General features: G+C 37.1%; 1 protein-coding gene across 1 annotated transcript in view; it reads left to right on the top strand.

The window, feature by feature from the left end:
* Nucleotides 1–542: 542 nt before the first annotated feature.
* LOC150086035 (uncharacterized) overlaps nucleotides 543–22,807 on the top strand; it is a 209,270-nt gene continuing 187,005 nt past the window's right edge. Inside the window, exon 1 of the mRNA XM_090374776.1 lies at nucleotides 543–822. Within this exon, the coding sequence (XP_090230902.1) occupies nucleotides 733–822 (90 nt within the window). The 5' untranslated portion in view covers nucleotides 543–732. The remainder of the gene's footprint in view (nucleotides 823–22,807) is intronic.

Raw genomic sequence — 22,807 nt, 5'->3', positions numbered from 1 at the left:
GAGCTAGATTGATGTATTCTTGAAATAAAAACTTTTATGATTGCAACGAGGGCTCAGAATGGACGAGGGAGCACCCGAAATCTGTTCTGGTTTGTGATACGTATTATAAATGTAATATACATAGTTATTTTAAAATACAATTTTTTTAATGTGATTTCCGTTTCGCAAAATTTCGACCCTTTACTGTAACCATTTCTTCTAGCGTTCTAATTAATTTAAGGCTATGTGTTCTAAAGTTAATAAATGTTGGTAGGCACCGAATCTGGTTTTTAATCCTAATCTTGTTTTTTTTAGTTGTAGAGCTCACTCTATATGAAGATGAGTTTTCAATACTGTGTAAATCACGAAATTCGTCAAAGCGGCTGGTGCTTTTGGAAGCCAATCTGAATCCATGCTCCATTTATCAGTTTTCGTTTATTTCACGACAGTCACGACACCTACTAGTAACATATCGTTACTAAGAACGCGCCACATGCGAAAGCGGAGTAATCGAAGTAAAAATTATTAATTTTAAATAATATTTGTTTCAGTTATTTATTAGGCTCATGGTAAACTTCCTGAATTCCGAAATATCTTATTACATTGACTAAATGAAAAACTCTCGCTGAAATCATAAATGTAATGTTTGTGAATAAGAATTCTAGCGTCAGTGGGTGAGGACTTTTTCTGGTTATTTATGTGGTTCCTCAAACGGCCAGACCATATTCTTATTTTTAAAATAAAACTTGCATTATGAATGAAAAAGTGATCCCACATCAGCATTCTCTTTCCTCTAAATTATTTCCACATGAAGGATTTCTACAAAAGATGGTGTTGCTTCAGGTAATACATTCAACCACTGCTTTGTTGACGTTTCTTGGATTACATTTCGATGCTTGCTTATATATAGATGCGAAATTATAATGCTATTATCAATCAATATCAATTTATTCCCTTGAAGCATGTAGATTTCATTTTGTACTTAAAACTTTTAAAAACGTTTTGAAAGAAGAGTTCGTTGTATTCATATGATGGCGAGTGAAAGTTTTCTGCAGTTGTTTTATGAAGAGTTTGTTTCTTAAAGCTCAGAATAAAGATAAAATAATAACACTGCAAGAAACAACTGATAGCCATTAACTCATATTACTTAATTAGCTCCCTTGCACCAATAAATCCAACTTAATTAGCTAGTAGATATTTGACTAAGAGAAAATAATCTGGTCCCTCATGAAAGTTGACTTTGGTAATGTTCATGAGACAGTTACACATTACCTCATTTGTGGCTCCACTGCCAATTATTACACTGATTTTTGCAGAGACTCCAAAATGTGTAGTATCAGGAGAATGTCAGTTATTGTTTACATCCTATTTCTTTTACTGATAGTTGTAGCATAATATGTATACAAAGTTTTGTTTTATAATGGATAGTCACTGTCTAAACTTTCCTTTACTGTTGATGTGGTTCTTTCATTAAAATAACCCATCACTTATAAGTTTTTATCATGTAATTGTTTTCTCCATAAGAAAAGGTTAAGAACTATATCATATATGAAGTATCTACAAAAAATTACTTGAATAATTCAGAAAATAGTTGTTATAGTCATATTCTAGTTGTCTTATTCTAGTCTTATGTGATCCTACTAAAAAAAATCCTTAAAAATCCTTACTGTATTCTGATACAGCCGTTAAGTGTAAGCATAGTGGGATTTTTTGGTTGACATTTTGCTTACTGTCAAATAATAAGGAATATAATCAAAATTATTTAGATAAAGAGGTGATAAAAATATCAATCTCTAAAACAGATGCTTTCTTTTAAAAAAATTATTAAAATTATGTTTTTAATATAAAAAACAAAATTTCACAGTTATGTTCATAATATGTTGAAAATAAGGATTGAATCAAAAAGTAAACGATTTTAAAATATTTCTTGCTGATTTTTAAATTTAAACATTGGGTAACTTTTTAACTCATTTCACGAAGTGCACGTGTACAAACGTGAGGAACAAAAAAAAATGGCATGACCAGTTTCATATTAAATCTAGCTGTCCACTAAAACGCGTGGAAGGACAAGACAGTTCTCCTGTCTTTGTGAGTGCCCCCGTAGCCAGGTGGGCAGGAGCAGCAGTGCATAGCACACACTTCTTGATTAGACCGGGGTTCGAGCCCGTGACCACCAAATACGGAGGATGCGGAAAGGTCAGGGAATGACCACCGCATATCCCCGGAGCAATATGGCCTTAGTTGCTAATGCTCCTAAAAACCAAATAACAACAACCTGTCTTTGTATAATTTTAGTAAGGCCAATGGCATTAGCCATTTCATATTTTTAGTTTCTAACTATGTGTAGTTAATTTTCATTCTGTAGAATATCCAAAAATTAAATTTATATTGTGTTTATTTAAACAGTGAATTGGGTGCTAACGTGATGCACTGTGAGATAATCATAACTCATTTGAAAGTTTGCAACACCTGTGAAGAAGACAGATTTCAGAATTGAAGGGTCCATTCTCAGGTGAGGTTATCTGACATCTTGCTGATTTTATTAATAAGGAGGACATGAAGTTCTGGGAAATTTCCAGTTGGAGGGTAAGAATGATGTGTTTATCTGATGTTTGGGCCATAGTAATGCTCATATCTCAAGAGTTCTTGTCTGTTGTCACAACAACTGATATGATATGCTGATGGCGATGAAAGCTTCAAATTATGGGAAGCTAATGATTGGGAAATAAATAATTTAAAGAGGTGTGTTGGGATAATAAACTATACACATCTCAACTGTGTCTACAGCAATGTCAAGAACCCCAAGGGCTCACATCTGGTTGGCTTGGCACACCTAGGGTCCTGAGTTGGATATCATCATTCTTCTTTCTTGGTGATTCCTCTCTCTCTAAGGGTAATGTGCAAATTTTTTTTGGCTGGTGCAGTATAAGCCTCAGGCTTCCTTGCACCATATCACTACTACTACTACTAATAATAATAATATTGTCAATAAAATGAACGAATTTGAACTCTTAATTAGGACAACTAATGCTGACACATTAGGGCTAATGGAAAGGTTTACTCAGAATGGGTTCGAGCCTGTCACCACCAAATATGGAGGATGCAGAAAGGTCAGGGAATGACCATCGCATATTCCCGGAGCAATATGGCCTTAGTTGCTAATGCTCCTAAAAACCAAATAACAACAACATACTCAGAATGATGAATTTAAAGGGATGAGGAGTTTCACTCTGGTATGTATAAGGCATTTAGGAAGGAAGGGAATCATAACTGGAAGGTCTTTGATTCTTATCAAGGATCTTCAAGTTATGAGCATAACAAAAGAAAAACTTTCCTAAATTCAACACTTGTGCATGCCAGTATAGAAACTGTGTGGTGTGAGGTAGTTGGATGCAAATGTAAAGTGAGAGTGGATATGCCACAGACCCGAAGATTGTGAAGCGTATGGTGAGAGCCTGTACATGCAGATGGGATGGTAAGTGTAAATGTCCTATTAATGGGTTATTTCAATTGATTGGAATTTCACCCTTATTGATTGGAACAAGCAGAAAAGAAACACTATGGGAGAAAAAAAAAATTAAATTAACCAGAACAGTGGTTCCAAAACTGCTGAGATCTACTGACTCTTTCAAAAATCAAAAAACGTTTGTGGACCTATATATATATATATATATATATATATAGTGGAAATGGCAAATAGTTAACAGTTATAAACGTAAGATAATTAATTATAATGGTGATACAATCAATGAAAACCTAAACAAGAACCTAACAAGGGAGAGAAGAGCTGATTAATGCCATCAATGTCTAGATAAAACATTACATCAGTCTTAATATCTATGAACATAGTGTGAATGAGCAGGTGGTAACTAATGGCTGTGATAGCTGTCATAGCTGTCTCTGGTCCATGGTAATAACCTGGTAAGGAAACATAATTGTTATAAGCAAAAATGAAACATATATATATATATAAGGATAATTACTAAATAACTATGTCAAGCCAATTGTAGTAAGGATAGGGGAGACACATTGCAAAGGACTTTATCGAGGGCTAACCCTTACAATGTGTCCTACAATCGATATATATATATATATATATATATATATATATATATATATATATATATATATATATATACATACGAATGTTTCTGTGTGTGTATATATATGTATGAACACTGGGTTTTTTGAAAAGAAAATTGAAAGTTTTATATTTAAAACAACTCACCTTCATTCTTTCCACAGAAATAATAACCTTATTTATCATCAAGTTTCTATCCATATATCAGTCATATATCAATACATATATAAATTTGTTAAGCAGAACTAGACAAACATTTGGAGTGAATGGATGGGTGAAATGGGAAGGGTGTTTTATTTATTTTTTGTTTGATGCTATATAAGCTTGCTTTCTTGCATCATATTCCCAATTAATGCTAATGCTAACATAGAACGAATAATTTGACCAGTTCCAGTAGGTCCATTTTGCGGATCCTCTGGAACTGGTCTACGAACACCCAGGGATCCATGGACCCCAGTTTGGGTCACACTGAACTAGAAGATTATTTGTATCAGTATGTTAGGGGAAGTGCTAGTGGCAAGAATGTTCTAGACCTGGTCATTACCCACAAACTAAAGGATATCAAGGTGCTGACAGTACAGGAACCATTAGTAGAAACAGTCACCCAGTCCTTAGTTGGAAGATGAAGAAAGAGATTGCAGTTGCTAAAGGTAGTCATATGGTTTAATTTCAGGAAGGGAACTATGACATTGTAGGATGCTGTATACGCTCTCTTAACTGAGATGGGCAGATAGTAGAGGGAGGATGAATATATAGAATTATGGAACATCTTCAAAGCAGTATTCACAGAAGTTGAGGTTGCCATTAAGAAAATACAGCACAAGGAGGATGCCAAGATAGATGAATACAGAGCTGGCTGGTCTAATAAAAAAAAAAAAAAAATGGCATGGAAAAGCCACAGAGTTGTGAAAAGTACTGAAGCCTATAGCAGCTATAAGTTGATCTGAAGAGTACCACAGAAGTGGTAAGTTAGCAAAACCTTTTAGGTATGAGAAATTGCTCACTAAGAGAGCAAAGACTGGGGCAAGGAGTTTTTCATGTATATAAAAATACATGAAAAATCTATGCTTATTTGTATCAGCATGTTAGGGAAAAATCTTCTATGCTTGCATTTTTGTATCTACATTCGCACATGAGGAATTCTTTAGGGAATAGGATGCCAGAAGCGTATCAAATTCTAACAAAGAGCTAAATGACTTTGTGATAACTGAGAGGAAAGTGGAGGAGAAATTATTGAAGATGGATATAAAAAGGCACCTGGGGTGGATGGAATGTGGAATGTATCCAATTATATTAAGGGAGGCAGCAAAGGAGGTAAGCAAACCCTTAGCCATAATCATGGAAGCATCCTTGGCATCTAGGGAGGTCCCTATTGTGCTGGAGATTTGCAAATGTATCCCTAATTCATAAAGGGGGAATCAAAGGGTGATGTGATTAATTCCAGACCTGTTAGTTTAACGTCTGTTCCATGGAAAATAATGAAATCACTGGTTAGAGAAAAATTGCAAAACCATCTGGACAGGCATTCAATTATACTGCAAACATAGCTTGGATTTGTTATGGGGTGGTCTTGTCTAACCAATTTGATAGTTTATTTATGATGCAGTGACCAAGGGACTGGATGCAAAAAATAATTTTGACATCATATACTTGGTTTTCAGGAATACTTTTTATACTATTGCACATAAAAGATTGCTGTACAAACTGGAGCAATGTGACTTTAAGGGCAAGTTACTGCTATGGATAAAGGGATGGTTAAGTAGAAGAAGACAGCAGTTATCAGTCGGCACTGCTCTTTGTGGACTAATAATTACTGGAGTTCCCCAGGGTTCAGTACTGGGTCCATTGTTGTTTTCAAAATTTATCAGTGTTGTTTATTGTTGTACACATTGGCACTAATGACCTTAAGAGTAAGAGATCTGCAGATATACTTAATAAGTACAGGTCAATGCTGGAAAAAAGTTGCGAGTTAGGGTTAAATTTGAAAGTGTGTGCAATTCTGCCCAGACACAATAGGAGCATATGATGAGAGCCTTGTCAATCATTTCGGCTCTGGAGAGATTGTGCAAGGCTCACGGAGTAGAATTTTTTCAGCATAGTCTGTGCTTGCTCACAGGAGAGACTGCTTCTACAGGGATGGGATACACTTAAATAGAAAGGGTGCAAGAATATTTGCTGATGCTATCGAGGCAATGTTAGGTGGGTCAGAAAACTGCTAGATTGGGAGGATTCACAGACTAAAAGATTAACGGTAGTCACAGGCAGAGGCGAAAATGATTCTTGTACTGCTTCTATTGTAATGAGCGAACAGCCTAGAGAGCAAGTTGCTGGGGACTTCAAGAGCTGCTGGGGGTCATCATGGAACAAGTAAATACATGGGCTGTGTTAGGGTAACTAAAAGTAAGAACAAGTGCATGTATACTTGCATGTACACCAAAGCTAGAAGTATAGTAAATAAATTTGAGAATAAATTTTGAAGTGCTAATCAAGACATCAAAGGCAGATATTATTGGGATATCAGTGACATGGTATCACACAGATATAAGCACTGCAGAATTGGAATTTGGGGAGTACAATGTGTACAGAAAAGATAGACAAGGTAGGAAGGGAGGAGGGATTATGCTGTTAATTAAGAAACGCATAAAATCTATGGAAGTGCATCCAGTTGACATGGGTGGACAGTGCAATGTTGAGTCTGTTTGGTGTGACATAAACACTGGGAAAGGGAAAATGAGAGTAGGAGTATGTTTTAGGCCTAATGACTCTGATGAGTACAATGAACAGTTGCAGAGAAATAGAATGGGCCAGTAAATCAGAATGTCTTGTAATGGGGGATTTTAACTTTCCAGATATTGACTGGAACTTGTGGGTTGGTCACTAGCAAGACTTTTATGGATTGGTCACTCGCAAGACTTTTGTGGATTTATTGGAGGATTGTTTTCTATAGCAACATGTTCGAGGGGCAACCAGAGTGAGTAATACCCTTGATCTGATTATCAGCAGTGATTATTCATGCATTAAGAATTTGCAGATGACAGTGACCACTAGGTGACAGTGATCACAGTGTACTGATGTGGAATTTATTTAAAGATGTAACTACTGTCAGGGTAAAGAGAATGGTTTTTGTTATCGTAAAGGTGACTACAGTGGCTCAGACATTTCTTAACTTCTATACTTTGGGATCAACTGATGATGATGTTACCGCCGACTGGGCTAGCCGGGTGGGTAAAGTGCCTGCCTGGCAACCCAAAGGTCGCGGATTCAAATCCCGCCTCGGGCTTGGATCAAAGTACTGCAAAAACCTTGGGAGGTGCATTATGGCCACAGAAGCCGATGCGCCAACAACTAAAAAAAAAAAGATGATGTTACCAAAGGTGAAATCTAAATGGGAAGCCTTCAGGGACTTCATCTTGGAGGTTACTTGGCTTTTCATACCAACTAAGGAATACTGTTCAAGGTTCAGGCCTAAATGGATGTCGGATGAAATAATGAGGCTCGTGGCAGAAAAGAAAAATGCATGGGATGCATATAACTTATCAGGCGACACAGAAGCCTATGGCAGATATAAGATAGTCTGTAATCAAGTCACAAAGGAGGTTAGGCAGGCAAAGGCAGATTACGAGAAATATTTGGCAAAGGACGCAAAGAAAAACAGGAAAGAGTTCTTTACTTATGTGAACTCTAGAAGGAAGGGGATGAATCAGATTGGTCCACTTAACATAGATGGATTGACTATTGATGATTCTGCTTAAGTAGCTGATAAACTGAATGAGTATTTTGCATCTACATTCACATATGAGGAGTTATTCAAGGAGGGAATGCCAGAAGTTTCTCAAACTCTAACAGGGAGATAAGTGATTTTGTATTAACTGAGAGCAAAGTGCAGGAGAAAATGTTGAAGTTAAACATAAAAAAGGCACCTGGGGCAGATGGAATCTATCCAGTTATAATGAAGGAGGGAGCAAGAGAAGTAAGCAAACCCTTAGCCATAATTATCAGAGCATTCTTAGATTCAGGGGAGGTCCCCATGGACTGGAGATGTGCAAATGTATTCCCAGAAAAAAAAGGGGCTCAAAGGGCGACACAAATAATTATAGACCTGTTAGTTTAACTTCTGTTCCGGGGAAAATAATGGAGTCACTGGTTAAAGAGGTGATACAGGATAAACTAGACAAGACAGCAGTAATAGTTCAGATACAGCATGGGTTTGTTAAGGGGAGTCTTGTCTGACCAATTTGATTGTGACACTACGATGTGGTCACAAATGAACTGGATGCAAAAATTATTTTGTTATCATATACCTTGGATTTCAGGAAAGCTTTGCACATGGAAGACTGCTGTACAAATTGGAGTGGTTTGGCATTAAGGGCAAGTTACTGCAATGGATAAAGGGATGGTTGAGTGGGAGAATGCAGAGGGCAGTAATAAATGGACACTGATCTATGTGGACTAATGTTATTAGTGGAGACCCCTAGGATTCGGTGCTGGGCCCATTGTTGTTTTGTGTGTTTATCATTGATATCGATGAAGGTATATCAGGCTTTATGTCCAAATTTGCAGATGATACGAAGGTTGGCAGCATTGTTAATGACAGTAAAGACTGTATGCTATTACAACAGGATCTAGAAAAGTTAAGCAGATGGGCTGAGAAGGGGCAACTGAAGTGTAACATTGACAAATGCAAAATACTGTACTCCATATTGGTTATCGGTAGCAGTAACCCAAGAGAAACGTACCAACTGTGTGGTACTACACTCAGGGAGGTGGAGAATGAAAAAAACCAGGGGGTAATTGTGCAGTCAGATATGAAGTTGTCTGAGTAGTGCAGATGGGCTGCCACAGCAGGTCATGGAGTTTTGTCCATGATATATAGGAATTTTGCTAGGAGGTGATAATCCCACTGTATACAGGTCTGGAGGCCTCATTTTAGGAAGGATGTAGAGTTGCTAGAACGAGTACAGAGAAGGTCAACAAGATTGGTCAGAGGAACAAAGCGGTGTGCTTACGAAGAAAGGCTTAAGTTCTGCAAGTTGAAGCATCTGGAGACTAGGCACCTGTGAGGTGATCTGATCGAGATGTATAAGGGCTTAAATGGTTTGAGCAGGCTCAATGCTGACGGGATATTTCCGCTTGCTCAGATTAAGAACTTCAGGGGGCATAGATTTAAATTGAGGAAAGACAGTTGTAGGATAGATATGTGGAAGTTTGCCTTTAGCCAGCAAGTAGTTGATTGCTGAAACAGGCTTCCTCTTTTGTTTTGTGGAAGTTGATACTTAAATAAATTTAAAGCTGAACTAGACAGTCATTTGGAGTGACCGGATGCGTGAAAGGGGAATGGTTTTTTTTTTTTTTTTTTGTCAGATGCTGTATAAGCTTTCTTTTTTGCATCATATGCCTCAACTAATGTTATTATCCCCAGGGGCTCACAATTAGTGAGTAGGGGCTTGGCACACCCAGGGTTCTGAGCTGGATACCATCATTTTTCTATTAATTGGCGATTCCTTTCTACTCTCTCTCTCTCTCTCTCAGGGTAACTCGAAAAAAATTATTTTTTTTGCCCGGTGCAACATAAGCCTCAGGCTTCCTTGCACGATATGGCTAATAATAATGTTAATGAAGGCATATCAGGCTTAATATCTAAGTTTGCAGATTATACAAAGGTTGGTAGGGTGGTTAACAACAGTCATCAGAATGAGCTACTGCAACAAGGTCTATGGGCTGAAAAATGACAGTTTAAGTTTAAAATAATCCCAGAGTAATTTATCAACTGGAGAATGAAAAAGACCTGGGGGTAATTGTGCAGTTAGACGACATGAAATTCTCTGAGCAGTGGAGACATGCTGCCAGGACAGCTCATGGGGTTTTGTAATGATATACAGGAACTTTGGTAGCAGGGATAAGGAGGTGATTATCTCTTTGTATAAAGCCATGGTTAGGCTGCATCTTGATTACCGTATACAGGTCTGGAGGCTTCACTTTAGGAAGGATGTAGACTGCTGGAATGGGTTCAGAGAAGGGTTCACATCAACCAGACTGGTGAAGGGAACAAAAGGGTGCCCTTACCTAGAAAGGCTTCAGTTCTGCAGATTGCAGCATCCCAAGATTAAGCACCTGTGGGGAGATCTGACTGAGGCATTTAAATCCTTGAAAAAATTGAGTAAGCTGAATGTTAATGACATTCTTACACTTTCTGAGATAAACAAATGAGGGGTATAAATTCAAGTCTAGGAAGGATGGTTGCAGGATAGATGTGCAGAAGTATGCCTTCGGCCAGAGCGTGGGAAGTGGATAGGTTTAATAAATTCATGGAAGAACTAGAAAAATTTTTGGAAGGTGTGGGAACTGTGTAGGTTTTTTTTTTTTTTTGTTTTGTTTTGTTTTTTGGCTGCTGCTGTATAATCTTGTATTCTTACATTATTTGCCATTCCTACTACTACATACAAAGAAGAAAACAAATCAGGTTGGATCTTTACATAATGGGCATGGAAAAGTCTTAGGTAATTCAGTTAATGTGAATTGAACAGGTGAAAGACCCTTCATTGTGAGGAGAGGTTGTGTGAGTGAAGCAGTGTGAAATATTCAATATTAAAATTACAGATCATTGTTTATGAGAAAAACTTTCAAGCCTAAAGGTAAGTAAGGCTCCCGAGATTGACATAATATACTCAGTAATTTTGAGGGAGTGCAATATAGGGTGTATTGAACTATCAAGTTGATTTTGAGGTCATCATTGGGCTTGGGATAGATTCCTTTGGATTTGAGAAGTGGGTATATTGCCATACATACGAGCAGTTCTGAGTGCAAAGTGAGTGACTGTGCACTGGTCAATCTGAATTTAACTGTAAGGAAAATCATGGAGTCACTGATAAAGAGTGCAATACAGACACATTTAGATAAAAATGTAGGATACTCAGCATGGTTTCTTTAAGGTAAAATTATGTTTAACTAGCTTGGTTAACTATTTTGACAGAATCGCTTATGAGCTGGACATTATAGCCAAAGCAGCTTATGCACCATCAAACCCCCATATCAACAACAATTATGAGCTGGATGTCGAAATAATTTCATCATTAATTATTTGGATTTTAGCAAAGCATTTTACTCATCATCAGCCATTTTCAGTTCACTGCAGGATGAAGGCCTCTCTAGCAACTTTCCAGTTCCATCTGTTTTCTTCAAAGGCTTTTTCCATCCATTTACTGCCCATTACTTTCATCCATTTACTGCCCACGAACTCCTGAATTTCATCTGTCCATCTCTGTAGTGTCTTCCAGGTTTTCTTTTAGCTCCTCTTGGGTACAATTCTGTTATTTTCTTAGTCCACCTGTCATTATGTCTTCGAACTGCGTGTCCTGCCCAGTTGCATTTCAGTTCTTTAGTTTTGATCAGAATGTCCGTTACTTAAATTTGCTGCTTAATCCATGTGTTTCTCTTCTTATCCAATAGTCTGATTTGTTCCATTCTTCGCTGTGTAGTTTCAGCTTCTCTTCCATTCTTTTGGTGAGTGCCCAGTTTCATTTCCTTTAGTCATTGGTGGGGAGTATACATTGGTTCATTATTTTATGTTTCAGACAAATTGGGTCATTGCTCCTCACCATGTGACTATATTTCCGGTATGCTATCTATCCAAAATTTATTCTTCTCTTGACTTCCAGCCATTTATTATTATTACAGCTAATGATTTCTCCAAGATAAGTATATGAATCCACCATTTCAATGATTATATCCCTTCCTGTGGCATACTTGTTCATCATTACTTTTGTTTTAACCATATTCACCTTTAGTCCAAAATCCTTACGAACTCTGCATAACCGATTATGATTTTCCTCTGATTCTTTGGGATCATAACTTATGATCACAGTGTCATCTGCAAATCGTAAATGGTTTAGGTTCTCTCCATTCACATTGACACCGTTCTGCGACCTGAAAGCTTCTTCAAGGGCAGCAGTAAACAACTGCAGAGATATTGTCTCCCCTTGTTGAACTCCTTTCTCAATTTCAAATTTGCTACTGTCTTTGTCTAGTCTAATAAAGGAGGTAGCTTTCTCATATATTTTCTTCAAAATTGTAATGTATGGGATGTCCATGCCTTGTCTTTCCAGTGTGCAAAACATTTGCCTTATGTTGTTTGGAGTCAAATGCCTTTTTATAATCCACAAATGCCAGGCATGATGGTTTTTTTCTGTTAGCTGTGATATTACATGAAGGTGATTCATAGTTGAGAATACTGTCCTAAAGCCAGCTTGCTCTTTCAGTTGATTCTCATGAAGTATTCCGGAGCAATATGGCCATAGTTGCTAATGCTCCTAAAAACCAAATAACAAACAACAAACAAACATGAAGTATTCTTTCTAATCTGTTAGTAATTACCCTTGTGAACAACTTGTAGATGTGGCACAACAAGCTAATTGGTCTATAATTTCCAATTTCTGAATTATCTCCTTTCTTACGCAACAAAATTATAATTACATTATTGCACTCCATAGGGGGCATGCCTTACCTAATGTATTTTGTGAAGAATCTTGCCAGTTTCTGCATCATGTCTCTTCCTCCTAATTTTAACAACTCTATAGCAATTTCATCTTCAACTGGGGCTTTCTGATTCTTCAATGTATGTTCTGCTTCATCAGGAAGGATATCGGGTGTGTCGTATATGTTGCTAATTTGTGATCCATCTTCCCCACTGCTGGCATTATTCCCTTACTCCTTATTTAATACTTTATAGCAGTCTTCTGCTATTTGAATTATGTCTGCTATTTGTAAGTACACATTCTCTGCTATTTACAAGTACACAATCACTATTCTGATTTAGTATCATTGGTCTTTCTGTATTGCTGCTCATGACTGCTGATTTAAGTCCATGTTTTCCCTTAATGCTTGTTCTACTTTTCTTGTGTCTTCTCTAGTCTCTTTCTAATGGCTTTGCATAATTCAGTATACTCAGTTTTGTCTTTGTCAGTGTTTATCTTGCTCTTCATTTGTCGTCTTCAGTTCATCGTGATAAGTGTTTCTTGACTAATTTTTTCTTCTTTGAGTTTCTTTTTACCTATAAGTTTCTTAGGCTTTATCACTTTCAGAAAGTTGTATTCCCCTTCGATATTTTGGTCCCAAAAGGTCTACAGAAGGTCAAACTTGTTTCTAAGTTCCAGTACATACCGCTTTTTCTCCTCTTCTGTTATCTCAAAGACCTTCGCATTATTTACTCAAGTCAGTTTTTTTCCCTTCTTTTCTTACATCTATATCAAGTGTGTATCTTACGATTCTGTGGTCATTTCCAACATTTACCTTGTCCAGGACAGTAATCATTCACAATATACCTTCTGTTATTGAGGATGAAATCGATTTCATTAGTTAATCCATTTGGATGTCCACTTTATATTCACCCTTTTCTTGAAAAAAGTGTTAATTACTGACATTACTCTAGATTGCAATTACATTGCTTGGAGTGTAGTAAACAAATTTGATGAATTTTAAGTAATGGTTCAGTCAACTAATGCATAGTAGAGGCATCAATAAATAATATGCCTAATTTAATTTAAATATGGGGAATAAAATGTGTACCGGAATGATGGGAGGAATAATGCTCTTGATAAAAATTTGATTTAGGATTAAAAATATTTGCAGTTCTTCCAGACATGATATGAGGGAATGCATGATGAGAGCCTTATCAACCAGTTCAGACCTGATGAGAATGTGTAAGGCTCACAGGGTAGAATTTTTAACAGGAGAAACTGTTTTTACGGGCATGGTATAGGTGCAAGAATATTTATTGATGCTATTGAGGCAGTGGGTTTTAGGATGGTCAGAAAACTATTAGCCCCTGGGAGAGGATATACAGACTTATAGGTTAACAGCAGCCACAGATAGGTGAAAGTGATATTGGGACATTCAGTATCCTGGAAGGCACAATGTCAGGCTTTACAAAGCTATTGGGGATCCTCACAGGTAAAGATGAAAAAGTGGTGCATTACTATACTCCCAGCATTGCTTGTACAGAGATGCTGGGAGTATTATTATTATTATTATTAGCCATATGGTGCAAGGAAGCCTGAGGCTTATACTGCATCAGCCAAAAAAAAAAAAAAAAAAAATTCTGAATTACTCCAAGAGAGAGAGAAGTAGAAGCGAATCACCAAGAAAGAGAAGAATGATGATATCCAGCTGAGGACTCTGGGTGTGCCAAACCCATACTCACCAGATATGAGCCCCTGGGGTTAAATAGAAAACAAATTTGTTGAATTTGAATCATTGGTTATACTCTTCAAGTATTAAATTCCAAACTATCCTATAACATAGCACTGGTCTGGAATCTCATGCACCTGAGATTCCCACGTGTATCCAGGATCATCACGGGAACCTAGTCTTCTTAAATACACGCGTTTACTCTCATTTTACCATTGCCACCTGAAGACGTGTAAAACGAAAGCCACTTGTTATGGCTATTGGCTTTCTGTTTCCAACTGTATAACTAAAATCGTTTCAAATTTTAACATTGACAACCAAGGACGAAGATGTGCACTTCTACTTCCTTGCGCACATTTTAATTCTGTTTTTAAATCCTAACTTATTCAGGCTAACTTAAATTTAAAATTATCATCCAATTTATTCCAACATCAATGCAGATTATAAATAGTGAGTATCGTAATAAATTAAATTAAGCTACGCTATTATATTGTGTCAGTTATAAATGATACTTTAAGAGATCTACAATTTTCGAATTATCATTGGTTAGGTTATCAAATGTGAACATAATGGAGATATTGGAAACATGGTGCTGCTCAGACATAAGGGATGTGGAATTTGAATATTGTGAATACACTGTCTAAAGAAAGTATGCAGAACAGGAGGAGGGAACAGTAATGTTCTTGGTTAAGAAGCACATAAAATGTAAGGCAGTGCACTCAGATGATGTGGGCAGCCAGTGCAATGTTGAGTTAGTTTTGTGTAACATAAGCAATGAGAAAACAAAATTGAGAACAGTGGTCTGCTATAGGCCAATTGACTGTGATTACTGCCACTAGGTGGCAGTAATCACAACATATTGATGTGGGATATACTTAAAGAAATAATTACTGTCAAAGGTAAGGGATTTTGCTTTTGTAAAGGTGACTGACTACACTGGTCTTAGATAGTTTTTAACCACTGCACAGAGGCATTTCACACGAAAACACAAAATTCCTTTGTGCCTGCAAAAATTGAAAAATCAGCAAAATATAGTTTAAGATTATTAATTTTTTTATGTTACCTATAATTTCAATCTTTTGTGAACACAGCTGTGAAAAAGTCATATTCTATATTAAAAATATATTTTTAATGAACTTTTAAAAATTAAAATTCACTTTAGGCTTATCAGAGAGCAAATACAAATTATAAACATCTTCATTTAACTTATGCTTTGATTCGTAGAGTGTGACCACTAATTATTATTATTATTATTCATATGGTGCAAGGAAGCCTGAGGCTTATGCTGCACCAGACAAAAAAAATTTCTGAATTACCCTAAGTGAGAGAGAGAGAGAGAGAGAGTCAGAAGTAGAAGGGAATCACCAAGAAAGAGAAGAATGATTATATTCAGCTCATGACCCTGAGTCTGCCAAGCCCATACTCACCAGATGTGAGCCCATGGGGTAGCACTTGCTGCATGAAATTTGAAATACACGCATAAACAGTTTGATTCCAGACGATGCATCACGAAACTAGAGAGCGTTACTGATTATTGGACAAAAGCACATGACAGTAAAGCAAAATTACTATCAATATTTCTTCATCATCCATGTGAATCAACACATTCATAATTAGGTTTAACTTAACGGTGAATTTTTATTAATTGTGTGATAATTAACAGACATTTCTAGAATTTTCTGTGACCAATTCAAAGAAACCATTTTCAACAACAGGTATTTGGCATCGGCCAAATACCTGTAAGTTTGCTTTCTTGCAACAGTTGCCATTACTAATATTAATACTTTTACATTGTATTAGTATTTCAGTTGTGTGGACGGAGTGGATAAAGCCCAAATTGCTGTTAAGAAACAGCATAAAGTTAACAAGACTAAAGGAATTTTGTGGTTGTTCAACCGTGCACAACAAATACAAATAAATTCTTTTCACTATGACCATCTGATGATGTTACTAATTGCTAAATATTCTAAATGGAGGCATTCATGATAGTAATCACAGAAGCTACTAAGCTGGTTAGCTTTAGTATTAGCATTATAGAGGCATACGATGCAAGAAAGCAAGCTTATATAGTATCAGTCAAAAATAAAAACCGCTCCCATTTCACCCCTCCGTTCGTTCCAAATACCTGTCCAGCTCAGCCTTAAATTTATTTAGGCTATCAATTTCCAAAACAAAAGATGGAAGTCTGTTCCACCAATCAACTACCTGCTGGCTAAAGGCAGACTTCCACACATCTATCCTACAACTGTCTTTCCTCAATTTGAATTTATGCCCTCTCAGATGATTATTCTGAGCAAGAGGAAGAATCTCATCAGCATTAAGCATGCTCAAAACATTCAAGCCTATATATACCTCAATCAGATCACCTCGCAGGTGCTTAATCTCCAAGCACTGGAATCTGCATAACTTAAGCCTTTCTTCATAAGAGCAACCCTTCGTTTCATTCTCTGTACTCGTTCCAACAGCTCTCATCCTTCTTAAAATGAGGCTTCCAGACCTGTATACAGTGCTCAAGGTGTGGCCTGACCATTGCCTTATTCAAGGGGATAATCACCTCCTTATCCCTTGTAGAAAAATTCCTGTATATCATTTACAAGATACCATGAGCTACTCTTGCAGACCATCTGCACCTCTCAGAAAACTTTATATCTGCCTGCACGGTTACCCCCAGGTCCTTTTCATTCTCTACCACAGACAGTGTAGTACCACACAGTTCATACGTTACTCTGGAGTTACTTCTTCTCATATGTAGTACTTTACATTTGTCAATGCTAAACTTCATTTTCCACCTCTCAGCCCATCTGCTCAACTTTTCTAGATCCTGTTGCAGCAGCGTACTGTCATTAGTATTCTTAACAACCCTGTTAACCTTTGTATCATATGCAAATTTGGACATTAAGCCTGATATACCATCATCAATATCATTTATAAATACAGAAAACAACAATGGACCCAACACTGAACCCTGAGGGACTCCAGTAATAACATTAGTCCACGAAAAGTAGTGTCCATTGATTACCACTCTCTGTCTTCTCCCAGGTGCCTCCGTAGCCAGGTGGGAAGGAGCAGCAGTGCGTAGCACCGGGGTTCAAGCCCGTCACCACCAAATACGGAGGATGCGGAAAGGTCGGGGAATGACCACCGCATATCCCGGAGCAATATGGCCTTATTTGCTAATGCTCCTAAAAACCAAATAACAAACAAACTGTCTTCTCCCACTCAACCATATGGTGAGTGGGAGAAGACAGTTTGTTTTCCATCCCTTTATTTATAGCAGCAATTTGCCTCCAATGCCACACTGCTCCAATTTGTGCAGCAGTCTTCCGTGTGCAACAGTATCAAAAGCCTTTCTAAGATCCAAATATATGATATCAAAGTTATTCCATGCATCCATTTCCTTTGTGACCACATCATAGTATCCAATCAAATCGGTCAGATAAGACTTTCCATTAAAAAAAACCATGCTGTGTTCGAGTTATAACTGAAGTCTTGTGTAGATGATCCTGCAGTGCTTCTTTAACCAGTGCCTCCATTAATTTCCCTGGAACAGAAGTTAAACTAACAGGTCTATAATTACTTGTGTGCTCTTTGATCCTCCTTTGTGAATTGGGGTCACATTTGCACGTTTCCAGTCCATGGGTACCTCCCCTGAGTCCAAGGAAGCTCTCATAATTATGGCTAAGGGTTTGCTTACTTCCTTTGCTGCCTCCTTTAATATAACTGTATAGATCCCATCCACCCCGGGTGCCTTTCTTGTGTTTATCTTCAACAGTTTCTCCTCCACTTTACTCCCAGTTATTTCAAGATTCTGTAGCTTACTGCTAGAGTTGAATACACCTCTGGCATTCCCCTCGCTGAATAACTCCTCATGTGTGAATGTCGATGCAAAATATTCATTTAGTTTGTTAGCTACCTGAGCAAGATCATCAACAGTTGACCCATCAATATCAAGTGGATCAATCTGATTCATCCCCTTCCTTCTAGAGTTTACATAAGTAAAGAACTCTTTGCTGTTTTTCTTTGCATCCCTTGCCAAGGATTTCTCGTAATCTGCCTTCGCCTGCCTAACCTCCTTTGTAACTTGGTTGCATATCAACTTGTATCTATCATAGGCTTCTGTGTCATGTGTTAATTTGTAAGTATCCCATGCATTTTTCTTCTCTGCCATATGCCTCATTAGTTCATCTGACATCCATTTTGGCCTAAACCTTGAACAATATTTCTTAGTTGGTATGTAAAGCCTAGTAGCTTCGAAGATAAGTTCTTTGAATGCTTCCCATTTTGAATTTGCTGTTGGTAACATCATCAGTTGGTCCCACTGTATAGAATTTAAATACTGTCTCAGTCCATCGTAAAGGCGTAGTTGCTTCCGTAAAGGCGACTACGCCTTTACGGAAGCAATAACCCTTCCCTTTACCCCTAATGGTAGTTACCTCTTTGAGTAAATCCCACTTCAGCACACTGTGATCACTGCCACCTTGTGGTTCATTTATCTGCAGATTCTTAATGCATGAAGAATCACTGCTGATAATCAAATCAAGAGTATTACTCCCTCTAGTTGCCTCCCTAACATGCTGATGTAGAAAACAATCATCCAATAAATCCACAAAAGCCTTGCAGTGTGTGAATGACCAACCCACAAATTCCAGTCAATATTCATGAAATTAAAATCCCACATTATAAGACTCCCTGATTTACTAGCCCATTGTATTTCCCTGTACAGTTTATTATACTCATTAGAGTCATTAGGCCTATAACACACACCTACTCTCAATTTTGATCTCTCAGTGCTTATATCATACCAAACTGACTCGACACTGCACTGTACAGCGATGTCGATTGGCTGCACTTCCTTGGATTTTGTGTGTTTCTTAATTAATAGCATAACCCATCTTCCCTTCGTATCCTGTCTATCCTTCCTATACATATTATTATTCTCCCCAAATTCCAGTTCTGCATTCCGTATATCTGTGTGGCCCCACGTCTCTGATATCTGAGCTTCACAATGAAGGCTTCAATAAAGATGAGCTGATGTTTTCTGTTACCAAAGAAATTGTAAACTTAGCCCAGGAGTTGCAGTTAGCTCTGGAGGATGAAGATGTAGACGAGCTTGTAGATGAACAAGATTTAACTTGTAGATATAACAACAGAAGACCTAGCCCAGTTGAACACGCAAAGAGCCGAATCCATGGAGGAATCAGGGCAACCCAAGAAGCAGTTCAAATTAAAGGAAATGGCAGAAGCATTTCATAAAATTCAGGAAGGTCTATCTATATTTGATGGATTGGATGAAAACACCGAACATTTCTTTAAAAAAGAAAGAAGAAAAGTTCAAGATTATGTATCTGCTTATCGCAAAATTTATGAAGAAAAAAAAAAACATACGAAACAGATGAAGATCGAAGAGTTAATATCATGTACTACCTCCCGGACCTCTACTCAGCCTACACAATTAATGTGTCTTATTAATGCTTCAGGTTCATTTTAAGTTACCTTCAGTTAATCACCTGAAGTGTACAGACTTTGATTTATTGTATGGTTTAGACCAATTTTCTTAAATATGTACACTGGTTTTGATTCCCTTAGTAGCCCTTATAAAGCCTACATGGCGTACAAAATACATATCAATTTTTACAGTACAATAACATGCATTTTCCCCCCCTTTTATGTTTTCTTTTCTTATGTGCCACTCTGGCTACTTCACCGCTGTTCCCAGATAAAGTTTTTAATTGTTATGGTATATGACTATTTTTCTGACGATATTATGTGTTTTTTTTTTTTTTTTGTAACTTTGGCATATCAGGGATATAGTAGCAATACAGCCAGGCCTCGCATAATGCGAGTTCGATTAACGCGATTTTCAGTTAATGCTATTTGAAAAATTATACCACTTTTCACTTTACACGATGCAAATTTCCAGTTAACGCGATTTTTATTTTTTTATGTGATAGTTGAAAAAGATTTGAATCGCGCGTTAAGCTTACCGCAAGTCGTACGGTCAATAAACAAACGTTTGCCTGCTGCCCGCCTTGGTGTGTTCCATCAACCATCAGAAGAAGACGTGTTACTTGTTTGTCTCCTGCTAATAAAGTCAGTGCACACTTGCATAAAAATTCAAATTTTTAAATGGGCCAGATGAAAATGTTACCATGAAGGAGATAACGGTAAAACAGTTAGATGAAATCTTTCGTATCACATAGAACCTCAAACAAAAGGTTTGAGGTTCTCTGCGATATTTATTTCGCCAGGGCCCAGAGAAGATCGTTGTCGGCCGTCGGAAATTGATTGATGAAAAGAGAAAGTCAACACTGTTCAGATATTTCCGCAACGGTCATTTCTTCATTGTGTATTTTATGTCAGAGGTTCTCAAACTTTCTTGGTTCACGGCGCCCTTAGTTTCTCAGTAATTTTTTCAAGGCACACCCAGACCAAAAGAAATACCTAACAATTCCATTTAGTAGTTAGGTCCAAACAACTTAATAAGAAATGTTGAAACTGTGAATTACCTCGAGCTAGTAGTTCGTGCGGTGTCCGAGAGATGTCGAGTATCGCTGTGTTTCCCTCGAAAATTTAAAATATCTCATGGCTCACAGTTTGGGAACCTCTGTTTTATGCAATAAACATTTAATTCCATAATTGCCTCCGTAGCCAGGTGGGCAAGAGCAGCAGTGCATAGCACACACTTCTTGATTAGACCAGGGTTCGAGCCTGTGACCACCAAATACGGAGGATGCAGAAAGCTCAGGGAATGACCACCGCATATTCCCGCAATATGGCCTTAGTTGCTAATGCTCCTAGGTCCATAGGGTCCATAAGGTGTGGGAAACACCTCAATCTGTCGTGTTATTGAACCAGTTGTGTCAGTGGTTAACTTTATTCGCTCTCGTGGACTTAACCATCGTCAGTTTCATGATTTTTTATTAGAGATTGAAGCCGAATATCCTGATTTGCCCTGCCATACAGCAGTTCGATCGCTCAGCAATGGGGAGCCTCCATAGCCAGGTGGGAAGGAGCAGCAGTGCCTAGCACACGCTTCTTGATTAGACTGGGGTTCGAGCCCATCACCACCAAATACGGAGGATGCGGAAAGGTCAGGGAATGACCACCGCATATTCCCGGAGCAATATGGCCTTAGTTGCTAATGCTCCTAAAAAACCAAATAACAACAACAGCTCAGCAATCGAAAAGTTTTATTGAGATTTTTTGAACTCAGAGAAGCAATAGAAATTTTTCTAAATTAGAAAAACTTCCCACAACCACTATTATCTAACAGTCAATGGCTATGGAAATTAGTATTTGCTACACACATTGTGGGATATCTTAACAACAAATTTAACTTAAAATTACAGGAGAAAACAGTGCTCATATGTGAAACGTATTCTATTGTAAAGTCATATCGTCAAAAATTTGCATTGTTTGAAACAAATCACATTAACCAAGTTTGACCATTTTCCATGCTGTAAAAAATTTCAAATATTTGGAAATTCCCATTCCCAAAAAAATTTGTGGCGGATATATTTTCTGGACTTAAACTACAATTACAACAGTGTTTTTTGGATCTTGATGCAAGTGCAAAAGACATTTCCATATTTCAAAATCCATTTGGCTGTACAATTGAGGAGCTTCCATCAGACCTTCAATTGGAAGTGATTGATCTGCAAAATGATGATATGCTAAGTGTTAGGTTTAAAGAAATGGATCTAACCCAGTTTTATAAATATCTTTCGGAAGATAAATACAGTCAATTAAAATCATATGCATGGGGATTTATATCTGCATTTGTGAGTACTTACCAATGTGAAAAGACATTTTCGAAAATGAAATATGTAAAATCGCAATACAGATCATTATTAACGGATGACCATTTGCAAACAACTTTAATGATAGGAAGTACTAACTTCGAACTCCAGTATGATGAAATATTATATCAGAAAAAACAATTACATTTATCACATTAGTACAAAATTTAACCAGTTCTATAATACGTTTATTAATAAATGGAAATATTTTATTCATTTTTTTGTAAGTGTCAGCACGTGTATAAATATTATGTAAAATATCACTTTCTAATAAAAAGATTTTGAACCTGTTTTTTTGTTTTTTTTTTGCTCTATGAGTAGAATTGCCCATGTAAATATCTTCGAGCTTGCTACCTGGCCTGCCGAGCCGAAAAATTTTATGATCTGGCCCTTTACAAAAAAAAGTTTGCCGACCCCTGTTCTAGAATAACGTATTGTTATTCTAGGAATCATTTCATCTGTATCTTTGGTCGGAATTTCATAGTTGTAAAAATTCTTTGTTTTTCCTTTTTTTTTTTTTTTTTGTTATTTATTTTTTTTTAATCTAATGTTGCATATTATATTAAAAAATCACACAGGTTATTTTATTTTTGTTTTTAGCTAACTAAATAATTATAATTTATATATACTAATTTGTAATTTTGCCAGAAGTTCTTTAAGTCTTAAATAGTGTCTTAAGAATTATTTAATGGACTGAAGGTTTCTAGATAAATCATTAATCCTACTTAGAAAAATAGTTGTGGCTAAAATAGAGCTCTAAGAACAG

Source organism: Mastigoproctus giganteus, chromosome 5 (assembly GCF_048544385.1).
Source record: "Mastigoproctus giganteus isolate SK-2022 chromosome 5, ASM4854438v1, whole genome shotgun sequence".
Classification (NCBI taxonomy): domain Eukaryota; kingdom Metazoa; phylum Arthropoda; class Arachnida; order Uropygi; family Thelyphonidae; genus Mastigoproctus; species Mastigoproctus giganteus.
This window is presented reverse-complemented; position numbering and strand designations above follow the sequence as displayed.